The sequence below is a fragment of the Pristis pectinata genome, chromosome 6 (assembly GCF_009764475.1).
Source record: "Pristis pectinata isolate sPriPec2 chromosome 6, sPriPec2.1.pri, whole genome shotgun sequence".
NCBI classification, from domain to species: Eukaryota; Metazoa; Chordata; class Chondrichthyes; order Rhinopristiformes; family Pristidae; genus Pristis; species Pristis pectinata.
In genome coordinates, this window is record NC_067410.1 from 7,591,192 (window position 1) to 7,612,658 (window position 21,467).

General features: G+C 44.2%; 1 protein-coding gene across 2 annotated transcripts in view; it reads right to left on the minus strand.

The window, feature by feature from the left end:
* prkar2aa (protein kinase, cAMP-dependent, regulatory, type II, alpha A) overlaps window positions 1-21,467 on the minus strand; it is a 267,193-nt gene that overhangs the window by 96,303 nt on the left and 149,423 nt on the right. For both annotated transcript variants that reach the window (XM_052017160.1, XM_052017158.1), the window contains one exon: window positions 11,521-11,576. In XM_052017160.1, the coding sequence (XP_051873120.1) occupies window positions 11,521-11,576 (56 nt within the window). The remainder of the gene's footprint in view (window positions 1-11,520; window positions 11,577-21,467) is intronic.

The following is a 21,467-nucleotide window of genomic DNA, read 5'->3' on the forward strand; positions in this document are numbered from 1 at the left end:
ACAATAGTAAACATGCCTGGTCCAAATGTTCCCTTACATTAATTAATTTTTAAAAATTAGCTTACGGTATGGACAATATCATAATATGTTGAGTTAGCATCCCAAAGTGCCAGTTGACTTGATGGTTTAAATGTTTGTCCTTATTTTGCATGTAGTCAAGGACAATAGGTGAGGTAGCAACATCTCGGCAACATTTTTAATGCAATAACAATTGCTCCACTTTACTGGAGCATTGTCAAATAAATTTTAATACCAACCCACATAAAGAGATAGTTGGTCAGAAATAGGAGGTTTCAAAAAGCATGTCACATGGAGTAGAGAGATTTGAGGCTTACGGAATTCCTGATCTTTAACCTTAGCAGCTGACATCATAGGAATCTGCTGCAGAGCGATTCAAATCAACAATACTCAAGAAGCTTGATCTCAACAAGCACCAATTTCAATGAGAGTTATCGGGCTGTAGGAGATTTCGGGCATCGGGAGGTGCAGGGATTTCAAAACAAGGATGAGAATTTTTAAACTGAGACACTGCTGAGTCTCAAGTGATTGCAGGATATTGAGTGCAAAGGTAATGATAAACAGTATTTGATGCAAGTTTTGACATAGGACAGGAGTGAGAGGGAAGCAGAGTGGTCGGGCTTTGGCACACAGGGACTTCGCTAAGAGGAAGCCGGTAAGCCTGAGTACGTGCTGCTGAGATATAAGGTAAGGTCTGGTGGGTACTTTTTAACCTTGATTTGTTGTAACTAATCTGGGAGCAGGATATGGGGGAGACAGTTAGAGCAGTGATGTGCTCCGTATGCGGTATGTGGGAGGTCAGGGTCAGCACAGTTGTCCCTGATGACCACACCTGCAAAAGGTGCGTCCAGCTGCAGCTCCTGGCAGACCGAGTTAGGGAATTGGAGCAGCAGCTGGACAAACTACGGATCATTCGGGAGGCGGAGGCAGAGATAGATAAGAGTTATCGGGAGATAGACACACCGATAAGACAGGAGGAGAGTAACTGGGTAACTGTCAGGAGAGGGAAGGGGAGCAGGCAGAGAGAGCAGAGCACCCCTGTGGCTGTCCCCATCAATAATAGGTATACCTCTTTGGATACTGTTGGTGGGGATGACCTACCAGGAACTAGTTGCGGAGGTCTGGTCTCTGGCACCGAGAGTGGACCCTCAACTCAGAAGGGGAAGAAGGAAAAGAGGAGAGCGGTAGTGATAGGGGATTCTATAGTCAGGGAGATAGATGGGATATTCTGTGGGGATGATCGGGAATTCCGGATGGTCTGTTGCCTCCCTGGTGCCAGGGTCTGGGATATCTCAGATCGGGTTCAGGTTATTCTCAGGAGGGAGGGCGTGAACCCAGATGCTGTGATCCATGTAGGGACTAACGACGTGGGCAGGAAAAGAGAGGAGGTCCTGCGTAAAGAGTTCAGGGAGTTAGGTGCTAAGTTGAGGGGCAGGACATCCAGGGTAACAATCTCAGGATTGCTACCTGTGCCACATGCAAGTGAGGAGAGGAATAGGAAGATTAGGCAGATTAATACGTGGCTGAGGGGATGGTGCGAGAGGGAGGGCTTCAAGTTTATGGATAATTGGGATTTGTTCCAGGGAAGATGGGATCTGTTCCAACGGGACGGTTTATACCTGAACTGGAGGGGTACTGACATTCTTGCAGGAAGGTTTGCTAATGCTGCTCGGGGGGGGTTTAAACTAAATTTGCAGGGTGAGGGGATCCAGAATGAGAGAGAGGATAGCAAGATGGAGGGTAGATGACAGGTAGGAACTACACAATTTCGGAACATTAATACGAATGGAGAGAGGAGAAATGGGTTAAAAATCCTATATCTGAATGCACGGAGTGTCAGGAATAAGGTAGGCGAGCTTGAAGCTCAGATACGAATGGGTAAGTATGATGTTGTTGGGATAACAGAGACATGGCTGCAGGGAGATCAGACCTGGGAAATGAATTTTCAAGGGTATACATGCTATCGTAAGGACAGGAAGGTGGGCAGAGGCGGTGGGGTGGCCCTGTTGGTGAGGAATGAGATTCAGTCCCTTGCAAGGGGGGACATTGAATCAGGAGAAGTAGAGTCAGTGTGGATAGAACTGAGGAACTGTAAGGGCAAAAAGACCCTAATGGGTGTTATCTACAGGCCTCCAAACGGTGGCATGGATATTGGGTGCAAGCTGAATAGTGAGTTAATGTTGGCATGTGGCAAGGGTAATGTCACAGTAGTTATGGGGGATTTCAATATGCAAGTGGACTGGGAAAATCAGGCTGGTACTGGACCCCAGGAAAGGGAGTTTATAGAGTGCCTCCGGGATGTATTCTTGGAGCAGCTGGTACGAGAGCCGACCAGGGAGAGGGCTATTCTGGATTTAGTGCTGTGTAATGAGCAGGATTTGATAAGAGAACTCGAAGTAAAGGAGTCATTGGGAGGTAGTGACTATAACATAAGTTTTTATCTGCAATTGGAGAGGGAAAAGGGCAAATCACAAGGGTCAATTTTGCGGTTGAACAAAGGAGACTATGGAGCCATGAGGGAGGAGCTGGCTAAAGTTGACTGGGCGGGCATCCTAGCAGAATTGTCAGTGGAACAGCAATGGCAGGTATTCTTGGGAATAATGCACAAGGTGCGGATCAGTTTATTCCCCAGAGAAGGAAAGACTCAAAGAGGGGAAAGGGGCCACCGTGGCTGACAAAGGAAGTCAGAGATAGCATTGTGTTAAAAAGGAAGAAGTATGGCAGAGCCAAGCTGAGTGGGAAGATAGAAGATTGGGAAATTTTTAAGGTGCAGCAGAATTTAACTAAAAAGGTAATTCGGGAAGAAAAAATGAGGTACGAAGGCAAGCTAGCCGAGAATATTAAGGAGGATAGCAAAAGCTTTTTTAGGTATGTGAAGGGAAAGAAGTTAGTGAGGAACGATGTTGGGCCCTCGAAGACCGAATCGGGTGAAATTATTACGGGGAACAGGGAGATGGCAGTCGAATTTAATAAGTACTTTGGATCAGTCTTCACGGGGGAAGACGTAAGAAATCTCCCAGAGGTAAGGATGGACAAAAGGCAGAGGGTGACAGAGGAACTGAAGTGGATTGACATTAGGAAAGAAATGGTGATGGGTAGACTAATGGGGCTGAAGACTGACAAATCCCCAGGTCCAGATGGTCTGCATCCCAGGGTACTAAAGGAGGTGGCTCTAGAAATTGTGGATGCATCGGTGATCATTTTCCGATGTTCCTTAGATTCGGGGTCAGTTCCTGAGGATTGGAGAATGGCTAATGTTATCCCACTTTTTAAGAAAGGAGGGAGGGAGAAAATGGAGAACTATCGTCCAGTTAGCCTAACATCTGTGGTGGGGAAGATGCTAGAGTCCATTATTAAGGATGAAATAGCGGCATATTTGGATAGCAATGATAGGATTGGGTCGAGTCAACGTGGATTTACCAAGGGCAAATCATGCTTGACTAATCTACTGGAGTTTTTTTGAGGACGTAACCAGGAAAATAGACGAGGGAGATTCAGTGGATGTTGTATACCTCGACTTTCAGAAGGCGTTTGATAAAGTGCCGCACAGGAGATCGGTGGGTAAAATTAGGGCTCGTGGAATTGGGGGGCGGGTATTAACATGGATAGAAAACTGGTTGGCGGATAGGAAACAAAGGGTAGGGGTGAATGGATGTTTCTCGGAATGGCAGGCCGTGACTAGTGGGGTGCCACAGGGCTCGGTGCTGGGACCGCAGCTGTTTACGATCTACGTTGATGATTTAGATGAAGGCATTGTGAATAACATTAGCAAGTTTGCTGATGATACAAAGTTGGGTGGCAGTGCGACATGTGTAGAGGAAGTTAGGAGAATTCAAGGTGATTTGGATAGGTTGGGTAAGTGGGCAGATACTTGGCAGATGAAGTTTAATGTGGATAAGTGTGAGGTTATCCACTTTGGGAGCAGGAACAGGAAGGCGGATTATTATCTGAATGGTGTGGAGTTAGGTAAGGGGGAAATACAAAGGGATCTAGGAGTCCTTGTTCATCAGTCACTGAAAGTGAATGAGCAAGTGCAGCAGGCAGTGATGAAGGCTAATGGAATGTTGGCCTGTATTACAAGGGGAATTGAGTACAAAAGCAAAGAGATTCTTTTGCATTTGTTCAGGGTCCTGGTGAGACCACTCCTGGAGTTATTGTGTACAGTTTTGGTCTCCAGGGTTAAGGAAGGATATCCTGGCTATAGAGGGCGTGCAGCGTAGGTTTACGAGGTTAATTCCGGGGATGTCGGGACTGTCTTATGCTGAGAGGTTGGAGAGACTGGGATTGTACACGCTGGAATTGAGAAGATTGAGAGGGGATCTGATTGAAACATACAGGATTATTAAGAGATTGGACAAGATAGAGACAGGAAATATGTTCCAGATGTTGGGGAAGTCCAGGACCAGGGGGCATGATTTAAGAATAAGGGCTAGGCCATTTAGGACAGAGGTAAGGAAAAACTTCTTCTCCCAGAGGGTTGTGAATTTGTGGAATGCACTGCCTCAGAGGGCAGTGGAGGCCAATTCTCTGGGCACTTTCAAGAAGGAACTAGATACGTTTCTTATAGATAGGGGAATCAAGGGATATGGGGACAAGGCAGGAACAGAATATTGATTGTTGAGGATCAGCGGTGATGTCAAAATGGCGGTGCAGACTCGAGGGGCCGAATGCTCTACCTCTGCTCCTATTGTCTATTTCGAACAACCTCATTTACAAAGGGTAGAACTTTGAAGGCTGTCCAGTGCTGCATTGGATTAGTTATCTCTAGAATCAATAAATGTATTGATGAAGCAGATTAGCTGAGGCAATATCAGTGCCCATTAATTTTAGAGTTGGAAAGAGTCCTTGTGATGGCATAGATGTGATCCAAAATATGACATCAAGATTGCAAACCATCTGGGTCTCATACAGTTACTAGAAAAGGGGAAAGAATTGGTTGCTGGAGTACAGTTTGCGCTGGCAACCAAAAACAATGCTTTCTGTCTACCCAATATATAGGAGGGAGGAAATATGCTCATCTACTGTTAAATGTCAGAGATGACCAGTCTGACAATGAAGAAACTGTGAGAGGTTGTTCTAGGGTTGAGTTGTGTTGCACTGCGTTTACAGATGATACTGTTGAGGGGCAAAATATGGATGAGAAATAAGAGAGCACTATGAAAGCTCTATTAACCAGCAAACAGGCCTATAGAGAAAATTGCTTTGATAGCTTCAGTCAAAAAATAACTTGAGTATACACAGTCCCCATTACTAAAGTTCATGTAAGCAAAAATATGACCAGCCTAAATGTTTCCTTTCAGTGAAATAACCAATAGTTTTAGATGAAAGTTGACCAACGTGCTTTATATTGTCAATATCTTGCTTTTTTTTCCAAAAACTTCAGATGTCTAATTTATTATGCAAGCTAAAAAATTTCATACTTATATTCGCTTCTATTACTATTTTATCCTCTCTGCAATGTATAAGAACATAATTGAGATCATGTTATATAATTTCTAGTCTCCTTTATAGAAAACTGTCCGTGAAGTTTATTTTACATTTCAATATTTTTGAAGTCAGACTATTGTAAAATTCACTTCAATTTTCCCTCCTGGAAAGTATATTTTGTTTTGTGAAAGAGGCAACAAAAATATAAATGGTACTAGAATGCCCAAGCTCTGAGCATATCTGTACAGTAAACAGAAGACATCACAACAATTAAAAACAGGATTGAAATATGTATCTATGAGTTAATTATGATTCAAAATCCCAGTTGCCAAGTCACCTGACCAAAGTTTTTTTTATTAAAGTATAAAACTTTAACAATGCAGTTGTAGAATCTTCATCAGCTAGTACTACGCTACCACTGGAGTCTAAAGATGTCTTTGCAAAATATTTGTTTGCCAGTCCCAGGAGTTTGTAAATTTAAGCATAGCTGATAATCATTTAGAGGACTCAGCAATGACCTTACCTTTTGGTCATCACATACAGCTTTTATATCTACCTTGCTGAAGGAAAATCAATTTCACAAGAACAACTCAGAAGTTTTCAGAGAGAACAAATGGAATGGAGCTGCAAAAACCACAGCAGGAGGTCTAACCTGCAGAACAACTAATTGGAATTAGCTCACCAGTGCTTTCACTAATCAATTACAACTCCCTCCCTTTATCCCTAGAGCAACAATAATTATTTAGGTTATACCATTGGGTGGGAGCAAATTTGAAACATTAATCTCCAATGCCCAGTTTACATTCAAAGCTTTAAATAACAGAATACATGCTAAATTCAATATTCTCCAAAATGTGTAAAAAATTTAGTGTTTTAAATAATGTAGCAGGTGAAGCAAAAAATTATAATAGTGTAGCGACTCACCGTCCGGTCAGGCGAACCGGCTCGGCAGTCGGGTCCCGCGGCGTCGGAGCGACGAGGCTCAAGATGGCGGCGGGCCTCGTCTTTCCCGAGCGACGGGGAGAACACACGCGCGGGAAAGACTTGATGACGTAGGACTTACGTCATTGCCGGTTGTTTTGGGCGGGAACAGTCTCCCTTAAAAGGCCCGCGCAAGGTGGGAAAATAAACCAGTTCTTGTTTGACAATCCTTCGACTAGCGTCGTTTTATTTCGCGGTAGCAACCGCTACATTGGTGACCCCAACGGTCCAAACGGATTCTGGACCCGCGCAATGGACGACAACGCAGCAGCCAACGCAGTGGCCCTCAAGCTGCCCGCCTTTTGGACACTTCGGCCCAGCGTCTGGTTTGACCAGGCCGAAGCGCAATTCCACCTTCGGCAGATCACCTCCGACTCCACGAAGTACGACCATGTGGTTAGCTCTCTGGACCAAGAGACAGCCGCCCAGGTCGGGGACTTCATCCAGTCGCCTCCGGAGGAAGATAAGTACCCGGCTTTCAAAGCCCTTTTGATTCGGACCTTTGGCCTCTCCCGTCGTGAGCGTGCCACCCGCATGCTTCATCTGGATGGGCTGGGGGACAGATCCCCATCCGCCCTCATGAATGAGATGCTGGCATTGGCCGAGGGACACAAGCCATGCCTGATGTTCGAACAGGCCTTCCTTGAACAACTCCCTGATGACATCCACCTGTTGTTAGCTGACGCCGACTTCAGCAACCCCCGTGAGGTAGCCACCCGGGCAGATGTCCTGTGGAAGGCCAAACGCAAGAGCGGTTCATCCATCGGCCAAATCACCAGGCCGCGAGCCCAACGCCCGCCTCGCCCAGTCCCAGCAACCGAGCAGCCACACCCCAGGAATACAGACGACGACACGGGTGACCAGCTGTGTTTCTACCATCAGAGGTGGGGTGCGGAGGCCCATCGATGCCGCCCACCCTGCAGGTTTCAGGGAAACGCCAGGGCCAGCTGCCGCTGATGGCTACGGCGGCTGGCCATCGACAGAGCCTCCTATTCGTTCAGGACAAGAAATCTGGATGGCGTTTCCTCGTTGATACTGGAGCAGAGGTCAGTATTTTGCCCCCGACCAGCCGTGACACTCGTAACAGGCCACCAGGTCCGGTACTCAATGCCGCCAATGGTACAACGATACGGTCTTTCGGCACCCATACACTTCAATTACAATTTGGCGGCGGCCGTTTTACCTGGACCTTTACCCTTGCCACCGTCGCCCGACCACTCCTAGGAGCCGATTTCCTTCGGGCCCACAACCTGTTAGTCAACCTGCGAGGGACGCGGTTAGTCCACTCTAGCACTTTCCAGACCTATCCCCTGGGAGAAATCAGCCTACCAGCCCCGCACCTGGACTCCATTTCCCTTTCTGGCGACGAGTTCACCAAGCTCCTAGCCGAATTCCCATCAATTTTGGCACCTTCGTTTACAGATTTTAGGCCCAAACACGGGGTATGACACCACATCATTACTACAGGGCCACCCCTTCATGCCCGAGCACGACGATTACCTCCAGACAAGCTCTGCCTGGCAAAGGAAGAGTTCCGTCGCATGGAGGAGCTGGGGATTGTTCGCAGGTCAGACAGCCCCTGGGCCTCCCCCCTGCACATGGTCCCCAAAGCCACTGGAGGGTGGAGGCCCTGCGGCGACTACCACAGGCTGAATGATGCCACCACACCGGACCGCTATCCCATCCCTCACATCCAGGACCGCAGCGAACTTACATGGGGCCCCGCATCTTTTCCAAAGTGGACCTCGTTCGGGGATACCACCAAATCCCGGTCCATCCGGATGACGTCCCCAAAACTGCGATAATCACCCCATTCGGCCTGTTCGAATGCCGTTCGGCCTTAAGAATGCCGCGCAGACCTTCCAGCGGCTGATGGACGCGGTAGGCCGAGACCTGGACTTCCGTGTTCATTTACTTAGATGACATACTGATCGCCAGCCGTAACCGCCAAGAACACCTTTCCCACCTCCGCCAGCTGTATTCCCGTCTCCGCGATTTCTGCCTCACGATTAACCCATCCAAGTGCCAATTCGGACTTGACTCTATCGATTTCCTCGGCCACAAAATCACCAGCAACGGGGCAACACCCCTACCCGCCAAGGTAGACGCTATCCGCTATTTTGCCCGCCCCGACACGGTCAAAGGCCTACAGGAATTCCTTGGGATGGTCAACTTTTACCATCGGTTCATCCCTGCGGCAGCCCGTATCATGCGCCCTCTGTTCTCGCTGATGGCTGGTAAGGGCAAGGACATCACCTGGACTGACGAGGCTGCGGCTGCTTTCGTTAAGGCCAAAGACGCCCTGGCAGACGCCACGATGCTTGTACACCCTAGGACAGACGTTCCAACCGCCCTCACAGTGGACGCGTCCAACACCACGGTGGGTGGGGTACTGGAACAGCTAATCGAAGGCCGCTGGCAACCCTTGGCATTTTTCAGCAAGCACCTTAGACCACCCAAACTGAAATACAGCGCTTTTGATCAGGAACTTCTAGCGCTGTATCTGGCGGTCCGGCATTTCCGATACTTTCTAGAAGGCAGATCTTTCACCGCTTTCACCGATCATAAGCCTTTGTCCTTTGCCTTCTCCAAAGTCTCCGATCCCTGGTCAGCTCGTCAGCAGAGACATTTATCCTACATTTCCGAATTCACAACAGACATCCAACATGTCTCCGGAAAGGATAATGTCGTTGCTGATGCACTTTCCAGACCGACCATCCACAACCTATCCTTGGGTGTCAACTACGCGGCTCTAGCTGACGCACAGCAAGCCGACGACGAGCTGCCCAGCTACAGAACCGCAGTCTCGGGCCTGCAGCTCCGAGATTTCTTGGTTGGTCCAGGTCAGCAGACCCTACTTTGCAACATCGCAACAGGTCAGCCCCGCCCTATAGTCCCTGCAGCCTGGCGGAGACGTGTTTTCGACTCGGTACACGAGTTGGCGCACCCGTCCATCAGATCAACTGTCCGACTGGTCGCCAGCAAGTTTGTCTGGCATGGCCTGCGCAAACAGGTCAGTGAGTGGGCCAGGACTTGTCTGCACTGCCAGACATTGAAAATCCAACGACACACCAAAATCCCGCCACAGCAGTTCGAGCCTACCCTAGGAGGTTCGACCACATACAAGTCGACCTCGTGGGCCCTCTGCCGGTTTCAAGAGGAGCCCGGTACCTCCTTACCATTGTGGACCGGTTCACAAGGTGGCCAGAGGCAACCCCCCGACTGACATCACGACTGATTCCTGCACCCGGGCACTGCTCACAACTTGGGTCTCACGTTTTGGTGTTCCGGCCCACATCACTTCAGACAGAGGCACCCAATTCACTTCCAGTCTCTGGGCTCCATCAGCGAACCTGCTAGGGACGCAGCTGCACACCACCACGGCCTACCATCTTCAATCAAACGGGTTGGTGGAACGTTTTCACCACCTTCTGAAATCAGCCTTGATGGCCCGCCTCAAGGGTCCTAACTGGGTTGACGAGCTGCCTTGGGTCCTGCTCGGCATACGCACTGCCCCCAAAGAAGACCTCCGCGCTTCGTCAGTTGAGCTTGTGTACGGGGCGCCCCTAGTTGTCCCAGGGGATTTCATACCTGCCCTTCGAGACCAAGGGGAACAACCCCCAGCAGTCCTACAAAGACTGCGCGAGAAGCTTGGCAACTTGGCCCCGATTCCCACCTCACAGCATGGTCAAGCCCCATCCTGCCAGCCCAAAGAACTACGAGACTGTAAATTTGTTTTCGTTCGCAGGGGCACACCTCAGGCGCCGTTGCAACGACCATATGAGGGACCGTTCCGAGTCATAAGGAATAATGGATCCACCTTTATTTTGGACGTTGGGGGCAGGGAACAGGTTTTCACGACGGACCGCCTCAAACCGGCCCATTTAGATCTGCAACAACCGGTCGAGGTTTCAACGCCGCAACACAGAGGCCGGCCCCCTAAGCGGCGGCTGGCACAGCCCGCGGACCTTGGGGACTGTATCGCTGGTTCTGGGGGGGGGGGGGGGGGGGGGGGTGGGGGGTCGTGTAGCGACTCACCGTCCGGTCAGGCAAACCGGCTCGGCAGTCGGGTCGCGCGGTGTCAGAGCGACGAGGCCCAAGATGGCGGTGGGCCTCGTCTTTCCCGAGCGACAGGGAGAACCTGCGCGCAGGAAAGACTTTATGACGTAGGACTTACGTCATTGCCAGTTGCATTGGGCGGGAACAGTCTCCCTTAAAAGGCCCGCGCAAGGCGAGAAAATAAACCAGTTCTTGTTTGACAATCCTTTGACTAGCGTCTTGTTTTATTTCGCAGTAGCGACCCCTACAATAGGAAAATAAATCTGTTAGATATTTTCTTCAATTTCTTTCATAAAGCTCTTGCTCTTAAGGGATTGTAGGCTTCCAAAATAATTAAATGATCATTTTAAAAACCTCAGGTCAGCAGCTCAGCTAAGAAAGTTTTAATGCCAAAAATAAGGTAACAACAGAATGCTGTATTAATTGCTTCACCCCCACCTAGACTGCCTGACTCCCATCAATCACACTAATTGTGCTTAAAGAATAGCTTGGCAGAGTAATTAACTAAAAACCAGTGGCCTTGTTCACTGAAATTACTCACCACCAGTTGTGATAATTAAACCCAGACATGTTAAAGCCTGTCACGATATCCAGCAAAAGAACCTCATCTTGAACTGAAGAGTGATGGATCCATTCCTAATCAAATGTTTTTTTTAAAAAGCAGCAATTCTTGACAGCTAAGGCAACAAATCAAAATTACATGCAAAGTCACAAGCTTCTGAAAATACTTTCTATTGTGTTTGCTATTTTTCCCTTGAGGGTGCTTAAAGCAAGAATGCTTTCTATTAACATTCATCAGCCTTGTCTGCAGCCATGACGCAAGCCCAGGACTTCACTAAAACCCAGGCCGCCTCAGTATCTACCAGTCATAAGTATACTAGGGACTGCCCAAGTGTGATTCTTCCCATTAAATTTTATTTACATTTCTGTAAATGCCTCAGTAGGAACAGCATGGAAAAAAAGTAAAATTTGTGACCTAATTATTGTAATTTACTGATCCCATGTAAACTTGGATATCATAACTGAAGGTCTTACCCTGGGTTCCATATCTTCCTCATCCTCTTCATCAGGGTTAAATGCTTCTGCACAAACTGTTAGGGAATGAAACAAAATGGGAATCAATGATAACATAACTGACAAGCAATCACTAATTACAATTGGCCTGGATTACAATATTTTTTTTCCATTTAACTGTGATAACAGAAGCAAAAGAAAGTATGAACGAAGTTACTTCAGTTAATGTTACAGTCCCTCATATTAAGATTCATACCTTTGATGCAGTTACCCACCCTCTTCATTTATTACTTGATTTGGCTCAAAAGAAAAAATACCAAACACTGAAAATCATGCAAAATCCACATTTCCAAAGTGAGTTACTGAGGGTTAAAACACCGGTCCTTTTAACTTCAAAGAAAAGGAACTCAAATTCAACAGAGACTAGTGGGATGAAAGAAGCATCTTTTCCAGACACCTAAAACAAAATGAGTTTGCAAGCATTCTCCATAATACTTTCAGTGGTTCTGAATCCATATACAAATTATCTTTCAGCACACTCCTTAACATTCCCTGAAAGTGGCATCACTTAGAATGCCACAACAGGCAGAAGAGATAAACTTTTTTTTTGCCCGGAGAGTAAGAGCAAGAGAATGCCCACTGTCAATTCGATACTTTTATTCAGTTTTGGGGATCTTGACATGATGTTGCTCATCCTTCTTTGTCCTTCTGAAGATGGTGCCGAGTTGCCTTCTTGAACACAGCTGCAGGAATTGCAATCTCTTTCAGTCAGGATGGTGTGCAACTATGAAAGCAACTAGCAGGCAACGATGTGCCCAAGCACCAGCTGCTCTTTTCCTTCTTGGTGGCAGAGGTTACAGACTTGGAAGGTGGTATAGGAGTAATGTAGCCAAGTAACAATGTTACATTTTGTAGGTAATACACGTTGTACCTAATAATGACATTCTATTATTTTAAGCCATCCTATTCTTGAAACCTTTCCTAAATCATGTATAAGCTTTTTATCTGAACTATAGCCCTGGAAACTGAGGGCTATGACAAAGTAGCACAGAAAATATAAATGCCAGAGCTTATGGTGGAGACCTGGTGCAAATGGGATTCAGCGTGTACCTAAGAATGCAAAACTGGGAGTAAACAACCACACGCAAAATTTGTATCATGAGTGGGAAATTGTGGAGAAATTTTGAGCAGTGCAAGGTCATAATCACTTGTTGCAAAGGTCCCAAAATACTCAGTGAAGTAATGCAAGTTGATACAAGAACATGCTTGTAAATAACCAGAGAAAACTTAACTAAACTATAAGCAGCTACTGCACAAGTAGAAATAACTTGCATTCTTCACATCTGGTTACTGAGAGGCTGGGGAATAACAGAAGGTAGATTCTATTAAACAAGCAGTTGATTGCAGCTGAGTGAGAGGCTTAACTCATTTATTTGCACAGGCAACAGTTGCTTGATTTTTGTTAGAGCTCCTGCTACTTTTCAGAGAATTGGAATTGGTTTATTATTGTCACTTGTACTGAGGTACAGTGAAAAACTTGTCTTGCATACCATTCATACAGATCAACGCATTACACAGTGCACTGAGGTAGTACAACGTAAAACAACACAGAATGCAAAGTGCAGGTAGTCAATAAGGTGCAAGGTCATAATGAGATCGATTGTGAGGTCGAGAGTCCATCCTATTGTACCAGGGAACGGTTCAATATCTTATAACAGTAGGATTGAGGCTGCCCTTGAGCATGGTGGTATGTGCTTTCAGGCTTTTGTATTTCTACCTGATGGGAAAGGGGAGAAGAGAGAATGTCCGGAGTGGGTGGAGTCTTTGATTATGCTGGTTGTTTTACTGAGGCAGCAAGAAGTGTAGACAGAGTCCATGGAGGGGAAGCTGGTTTCTGTGATGTGCTGGGCTGTGTCCACAACTCTCTGCAGTTTCTCGCAGTCCTGGGCAGAGCAGCTGTCATACCAATCCGTGATGCATCCAAATAGGATGCTTTCTATGGTGCTCTGATAAAAAGTTGGTGAATGTCAAAGGGGACATGCCAAATTTCTTTACCCTCCTGAGGATGTAAAAGTGCTGGGTGGGCTTTCTTGGTTGTGGCGTCTATGTGTTTGGACCGGGACAGGCTATTGGTGATGTTCATTCTTAGGACCTTGAAGCTCTCAACCCTCTTGACCTCAGCACTGTTGACGTGGACAGGTACATGTGCACCGCCCGCCTTACTGAAGTGAATAACCAGCTCTTTTATTTTGCTGAGATTGAGGGAAAGGTGTTGTCATGACACCATGTCACTACACTCTCTACCTCTTTCCTGTACTCCGACTTATCATTATTTGAGAGACGGCCCACTACGGTGGTATCATCTGCAAACTTGTAGGTGGAGTTAGAGCAGAATCTGACCACAGTCATGAGTGTACAGGGAGTAGAGTAGGGGGCTAAGGACACAGCCTTGTGGGGCACCAGTGTTAAGAATGATCGTGCTGGAGGTGTTGCTGCTAATCCTTACTGATTGCAGTCTGTTGGTCAGGAAATCAAGAATCCAGTTGCAGAGGGAGGTGTTGAGACCCAGGTCTCGAAGTTTGGTGATGAGTTTGCTTGGAATTATAGTATTGAAGGCGGTGCTGTAGTCAATAAACATTAGTCTAACATAGGTGCCTTTAGTGTTCTGATGCTCCAGAGATGAGCGTAGGGCCAGGGAGATGGCGTTCGCTGTAGACCCGTTTCAATGGTAAGTGAAATGCAGTGGGTTGAGGTTTTCTGGAGGCTGGAGTTAATGCAACACCATGACGAGCCTATCAAAGCACTTCATGATGGTGGATGTCAGAGCCAGCAGGCAGTAGTCATTAAGACACGTTACCTTGTTTTTCTCAGGTACCGGGATGATAGTGGTCTTCTTAAAGCAGTTGGGAACCTCAGACTGAAGCAGGGAGAGGTTAAATGTCTGCAAATACCCCAGGGCAGCTGATCTGCACAAGATCTGAGGACATGGCCAGGGACACCATCCAGGCCAGATGCTTTCCACGGGTTCATTCTCTGGAAGACTGATTTATGTCCTCAACGGTGACCATGGATCTAGGTGCATTGGAGGCTATTGAGGTGGGTGGTGACAAACCAATCCCAGAGCATGGCAACTCGTTGCAAGCTGCTCTCTGCAGAGAAAAGCTGTGCAGTTCCTTAAACATCTGTTTCTCAGAAAATGAATAAAGAAGGTTGTAAAGATACAATGCATTTATGGAAGTTTGACAAATTTAGAAGGTATGCTTCTGTTTTTTTTGCTAAGGTTATACTGATTGGTGTTGGAAGAAGGGAGGCAGGATAGCATAATCGTGGAGCATAATCACTGATTATGGCACTTGTGATATACATTTAATGCAATTCTGTAAAAGTACAGTAATACTTTCAAATGGTAGATATAACTTGGTTGTTAGAACCTGAGATGTGCAGAACGGAAAACTTAAGTAAAAATGTCAGGTACCAAATACTAAGTGATTGACCCAATGCAAAACCAGATACAGTAGGTTTACAAAAAAGCCATTCATTTAACTAAATATCACAATGAAGCAGCTAGCAAAAAGTTTTGAAAGTTACAATCACAACTGAGCATCAACTGAGAATGAAATTTAAATCCAAAGCAGCAATAACTCAAACTGGTTCAACCTTTTAGTTATGCTTTTTGAAGCCTGTATACTAATTGGCATTGACTTTCTACCAACAAGTATTAAGCTAACACTATATATGGAGATATTTGAATTATTATAACATAGCAGATACAAGTCTATATCCTGGTAGTGTGTGAATGTTAAAGTTTGAAGATTTTAAAATACCAATGGGATTTCAACAGACAGGTTACAAAACTCTGGTCAGGCTTGTTACCTGGGAAACCATGACATCACACAAGAGCTTTATTGTTTTTTTTCACCATGTCTGGCCTGCCAGCTACAAAGTGAAGTTAATTGATGCTGAAGATTCAAATTTAAGCAGCAAAATTTTCTTGGCAAGGGACAGTTGTGGTTTCTTCTATCTGAATCTCAAAAATTGCTGCGCATATCTGAAAACTGAAAGGAACTAAAGAGGAATCTTATGTTGCACAAAAGCAACAAGTTATTTCAGGCACAACCTTGCTGATTGAACTCCTGTTCCTGAAACTAAGCAACCAATTATTTTCAAAAGGTTGTTATGACACCTTTAATGAATAACCATATTTTGCAAATACACAAAAAAAAACTGCATTTCACAACTGCACGATGTCCCAACATACCCTAAAGCCAATGTACAAAATGTCAGCAATGTTACACGGGAACCTTCAGTCATTTTGACAAATAGTTTGCAAAATTAGGAATGACCATTTCTCTATTCAAATATTTACATTTTTAAAAAAAATATTATTTCCTATACATAACTCCTCTCACATTTGATCTCCATAAGGACTTTGCAGCATTCAAATACATGGCAGAGGAAGTATATCCACAGAAACATGCAAGCACTTCAAAAGAATTCACTATAACCATAGAGTAGCTAAATAATGAAAATAAAAAACTGAACATTTTCTTATCTTGAACTCAAGGATGCTGACACTAATTGCAGCACTCGGAAGCTTTGCACATAATTGTAATCAAATTTGGATCTTTGCATGGTTTAAATGTCCTAAAGTTTCCATTCAGCTAAAGTTCTAAAGTAATCCTTCTGGACAAATAATCTCTTTTACGGCTTTCCAGCCATTCTACAAAAGCATGACTGCACATGGGAGTCATTACTTGATAACGAACTCCAAATACATTTCAAAGTGGAATAGAAATATTGTAATTTTACCAATTAAATTAATGTGAACAAGCTATTCTGTGATTTTCCATAACGCAAAGCATGCGTCAAGAAATACAAGTTGCGTCAAGGAAAACAAGTTTAAAAAATGTGCGTTGATTCCCCCCGCCCCACTCAAATTCCAAGAGAGCAAATTTTATTCTGCATCTCAAATTTATGAGTAATGATTTGTGAATTTAGTAAGGGTGAATTTCCTTAATCCAATTAGCCATAATGCAGAGGTCACCTGTATTTTTTTGTCATCTGACTTCAGTAATGTTGAAAGGTCCAATTTAAAAGCATTCTTCTACAAATCAGCTTTTAAAAACAGTTATCAAGGCAAGACTGAACTATCTAACAGCCTATATTAATAGTCAGCTGTTCCAGTTCAAATAAATGGACAGTCATACTCCTTCAGTTGTGCCCCAGAAAATGCTTCCATTACTTGCAGTATCCATGTGATCCTCACTGTCACTAGACCAGTTAATTTTATTGGCTTTAAATATTTGCATTAACAACGCCAGGTGCGTTGTGGCAACTCCTCAGTTGGACTGATAGTGACAAAACTTATTTCACACGTTACAATTAAATATGGATAAAGACAGGAAACAAACTTATTTAGTGTGTAGCAGTCCCTACACAGGCATCTGTTACCTCCACCTCAAAGAGTGAGAAATGTAAACATCAAACATTCTGACATCAGCATGAAATACCAACCAAAAAATCTGCCCTAAACCAATGAAATATGTATAATTAAGATTATTGAACAATCAAGGAAATTGCCTTTTGCAGAATGAGGAAAATGGTTTGGCCTACTATAATTGCTGGTCAAATACCTAAATAGCAAGAATCGCCAGACTGAGCTTGATTGACAACCTCCAACAGTGAATTTTGTACTTTTGTACTTATGGCCACTGGAGTTTAATTCAAATAAGCACGAGGTGTTGCACTTTAGGAAGACAAATCAGGGTAGAACTTTCACAGTGAACGGTAGGGCCCTGAGAAACATTGTAGGTCAGAAGGACCGAGGAGTGCATGGTTCCCCAAAAGTGGTGTCACAGGTAGACAGGATGGTAAAAGCTTTTGGCATGCTGGCCTTCATCAGCCAGAGTATTGAGTATAGAAGTCTGGATGTTATGTTGCAGTTGTAAAAGATGTTGGTGAGGCTACATTTGGAATATTGTGTTCAGTTTTGGTCACCTTGCTATAGGAAAAGTGCCATTAAGCTGGAAAGAGTGCAGAGGAGATTTATGAGGATATTGCCAGGACTCGAGGGACTCCAGGGATGTAATGCTGGAAAATGGGAGAAGATCAGCATCCTGATGGAGCAAGCTCAAAGGCCAGTTCACTTACCCATGCTCCTAGCTCTTGTGCTGTTCCAGAAATGTGGGAAACTTCCAATGAAGTGAGTTTTAGGCAGCCAAATTAAAGCCATTTTCATCTATGCTTATCCCCCAGTGTGATGGCAATGCTATTGTGCATGTTTTATTTTTAGCCCTGTGTTTTTGAGAGCAATATGGACGAGTACTGTTGAGCTGGTACTGATCTGTAGGAGCTCATTGTTTAAAAAGAGGGGAGGTACAATTGTCATCCTTCACAGGTAGACAGGGTTGTAAAGAAGGCTTTTGGCATCCTGGCATTCACAAATCAAAGTATTGAGTATAGGAGTTGGGATGTTATGGTGAGGTTGTACAAGGCATTGGTGAGGCCAAATCTGGAGTATTGCGTGCAGTTCTGGTCACCTAACTATAGGAAGGATATCAGTAAGATTGAAAGAGTGCAGAGAAGACTTACTAGAATGTTGCCGGGTCTTCAGGAGTTGAGTTACAGAGAAAGATTGAACAGGTTAGGACTTTATTCCTTGGAGCGTAGAAGAATGAGGGGAGATTTGATAGAGGTTTACAAAATTATGAGGGGTATAGACAGAGTAAATGCGAGTAGGCTCTTTCCACCAAGATTAGGAGAGATAAGTACGAGAGGACATGGCTTTAGGGTGAAAGGGGAAAGGTTTAGGGGGAACTTCTTCACTCAGAGAGTGGTGGGAATGTGGAACGAGCTGCCATCTGACGTGGTAAATGCGGGCTCACTCTTAAGTTTTAAGAATAAACTGGATAGATACATGAACGGGAGAGGTCTGGAGGGTTATGGACTGGGTGCAGGTAAATGGGACTAGCGGAATAAAGTTTCGGCACAGACTAGAAGGGCCAAATGGCCTGTTTCTGTGCTTATAGTGTTGTATGGTGCTATGGACTGAGCTATGGAGAGAGTTTGTACAGGCTGGGGCTTTATTCATTGCGGTGTAGAAGATGGGGTGATATTATAGAGGTACATAAAATCATGAGGGGCATAGATAGGGTGAACACAGTCTTCTTCCCAGGATTGGGGAATCAAGAAATAGAGGGCCTGGGTTCAGGGCGAGGTGAGAGATTTAATAGGAACCTGATGGGCAACTTTTTCCATCAGGGGGTGGTCCATATATAGAATGAGCTGTCAGAAGTGGTTGAGGCAGATACATTAACAACATTTAAAAGGCACTTGAACAGATACATGGATGGGAAAGGTTTAGAGAGATATGGGCCAAACATGGGCAAATGGGACCAACTTAGATGGAAATCTTGTTTGGCAAGGACCAGTTGGACTGAAGAGCCTGTTTCTGTTCTCTATGGCTCTGACTTTTATCCCAGATTACACCCTTTCCTTTGTATGTCCAAGCTGAATTTGATAGTGTAATAATGCTAGTTTTCTGCTCGATCCCATGCAAAACTTCAATGGCAAATCATATGCTTTCATTGTAAAACTCATATCAGAGCCAACATTACCCACAACCAAGAAACACCCACCCTTGACGCTGTATAAAGTTTAATCATTGTAATATGTTTTCTAGCAAAATACTATGTCAATCACAATCATTAAAATAGAAATTTTATTTCAAAGCGAAATTATGATTCTTTTTTTTTCTGTATACAGAATTTAGCATATTACCCGCTAATTAACAAGGCAGAGAATCACTTAGTCTGAGGGTATGCAAACGACACAGGGAAACCATGTGGATTAATCAACTCTGGTTTGAAATCTCATGACATCTCAGAACTCACCACAAATTTTCTGTAACAATTATCAAGTGCACATTCTCACCGCTTCATTCCAATGAACATCATTCAATTCAACAAAGCTAATTCCAAGAAAAGGAATACTTCAAATGACTCTAGTTTTGCTTATTTAACATCTTTATTGGGAACATCAGCATAGACTTGTGCAAAGGCAGGACAACAAATTTAATTATAGAACAAAATCTCTTATTTTACCACTTCAATTTGGACTATGGTGCATCTTTTGTTTGTCAGCTTCCGGCATTTAACCTATTTAATTTGGTTAAATCAATAACCCACTAAAAAAAAATTATAATTTTGCTATCAAGGGAATAGAATTCTTTTAAGAAATGGAGGTGGATAACTTGCAAGCTTTGCAGTGTAGAGTTTGGAAGGATTTCAATAAGATTAAGTATCATATTAACAGAAGGACAGATAAGAATTTAAGCAATGGCAGATAATGTATGCAGAGATAAGAATTACGGCAATGGAAACAGATGATGTTGATAATGGGGTTCAGCTCAAGAGTGAACAGAGGACTTTAGTGCACACAACATCACACTGAGATTTGACCAGTCAGAGGAAAGGCATCATAGACAATGGTACAAAAGTGATGAGGAAAAAAATGATAGAAATTATGCCAATGTTTTTCTGCAGATAGGCTTTGCTCATGCATGCCTTGATGTCAGTGACACTGCCAAACAACACTGCAAATGGAGTTGACGACAGTAATGTAAAACTGAGCATCAAAAGTGCATATATTTGGTTGAGTTGTCATTTGAGGCATTGCCAAAGGTGCCAGTTTTCTGATGAAACTAAGCACCCTCTAATGGATGTTAACAACCTCGTGACAAATCTGAACAGGGGAGCTCTCCCCAGTCGTCTAGTTAATATTTATCCATCAACTTCCATTTCTGAAAAAGATTATCTAGTCATTTTGTTTCATTGCTTATCCAATTAAACTTGTGGTTTATACAGACCTATGGAAAAAGCACAAACTAATTAAAAGATGACTAACCCGAAATATTAGAGTTAATATTTCGGGTTAGTCATCTTTTAATTTCTCTCACCACAGATGTTGCCATAACATTGCTGAGAAATGGTATCTAAAATGTTAGTGTTAATACTCCCAATGAGCTTCTTTCAAATCCATATCTCAGTATTAGGGTTTTCGTCCACTGTTTTCTCACTCATGTACTCGCTCATGTACATTAAATTGCTGAGTGAACCATGTTGCCTTATAACCACAATCTGGTAAATCTCACTGTCATTTTTTCCCCCGACTTTGCTAGTTTTAATATTACAATTTGCCTTGATGGGATTTGAACTTCAGTGGTATCAGAATCAAAGCCGTTTAGCTTTACAGGAAATGCAAATCATTTTTCAAAAATAATAAAGTCACAGAAAAAGAACACTAACATTTTCTAGCACACACAACAAGTGCTGGAGGAGCTCAGCTGGTCAGGCAGCACGATGGAGAGAAATAAACAGTCAACGTTTCGGGTCGAGACCCTTCATTAGTGCTGATGAAGGGTCTCGGCCCGAAACGTCGACTGTTTATTTCTCCCCAGAGATGCTGCCTGACCTGCTGAGCTCCTCCGGCATTTTCTCTGTGTGTTTTGCTCCAGATTCCAGCATCTGCAGAATCTCTTGGGTTTAACATCTTCCAAATTCACATTTATTATATTCAACATTAGGTGTGCTGGATAAATTTTAAATGTATTCCATCAGGAAAACGGTTAAAACTTTACTAATGTGCATCCTTTCAATTCTAAGAGCTTCTTTGGTTACCTTTTATGGTGTTTAAAACTGATGGCTGGCTGTACTGCAGAATGTAATATCACACAATTGCCTTTAACAAAATTCTTGACCCAATGCATTCCCCACACTTAAGCTCCACTATTAATCAAAGTATGAGCTTTTCCATCTTGTCCATTTGGAAATATAACTTGGACAATTTACAGAATTTTTTTTAGGCAAAGCTAGCAATTCACACTAATAAATTTTAAGAAACATATGCATTACTTAAAAATACAATATCTATTAACTCTGACAAAAAAAACTGTCATGCAGATGGAGATG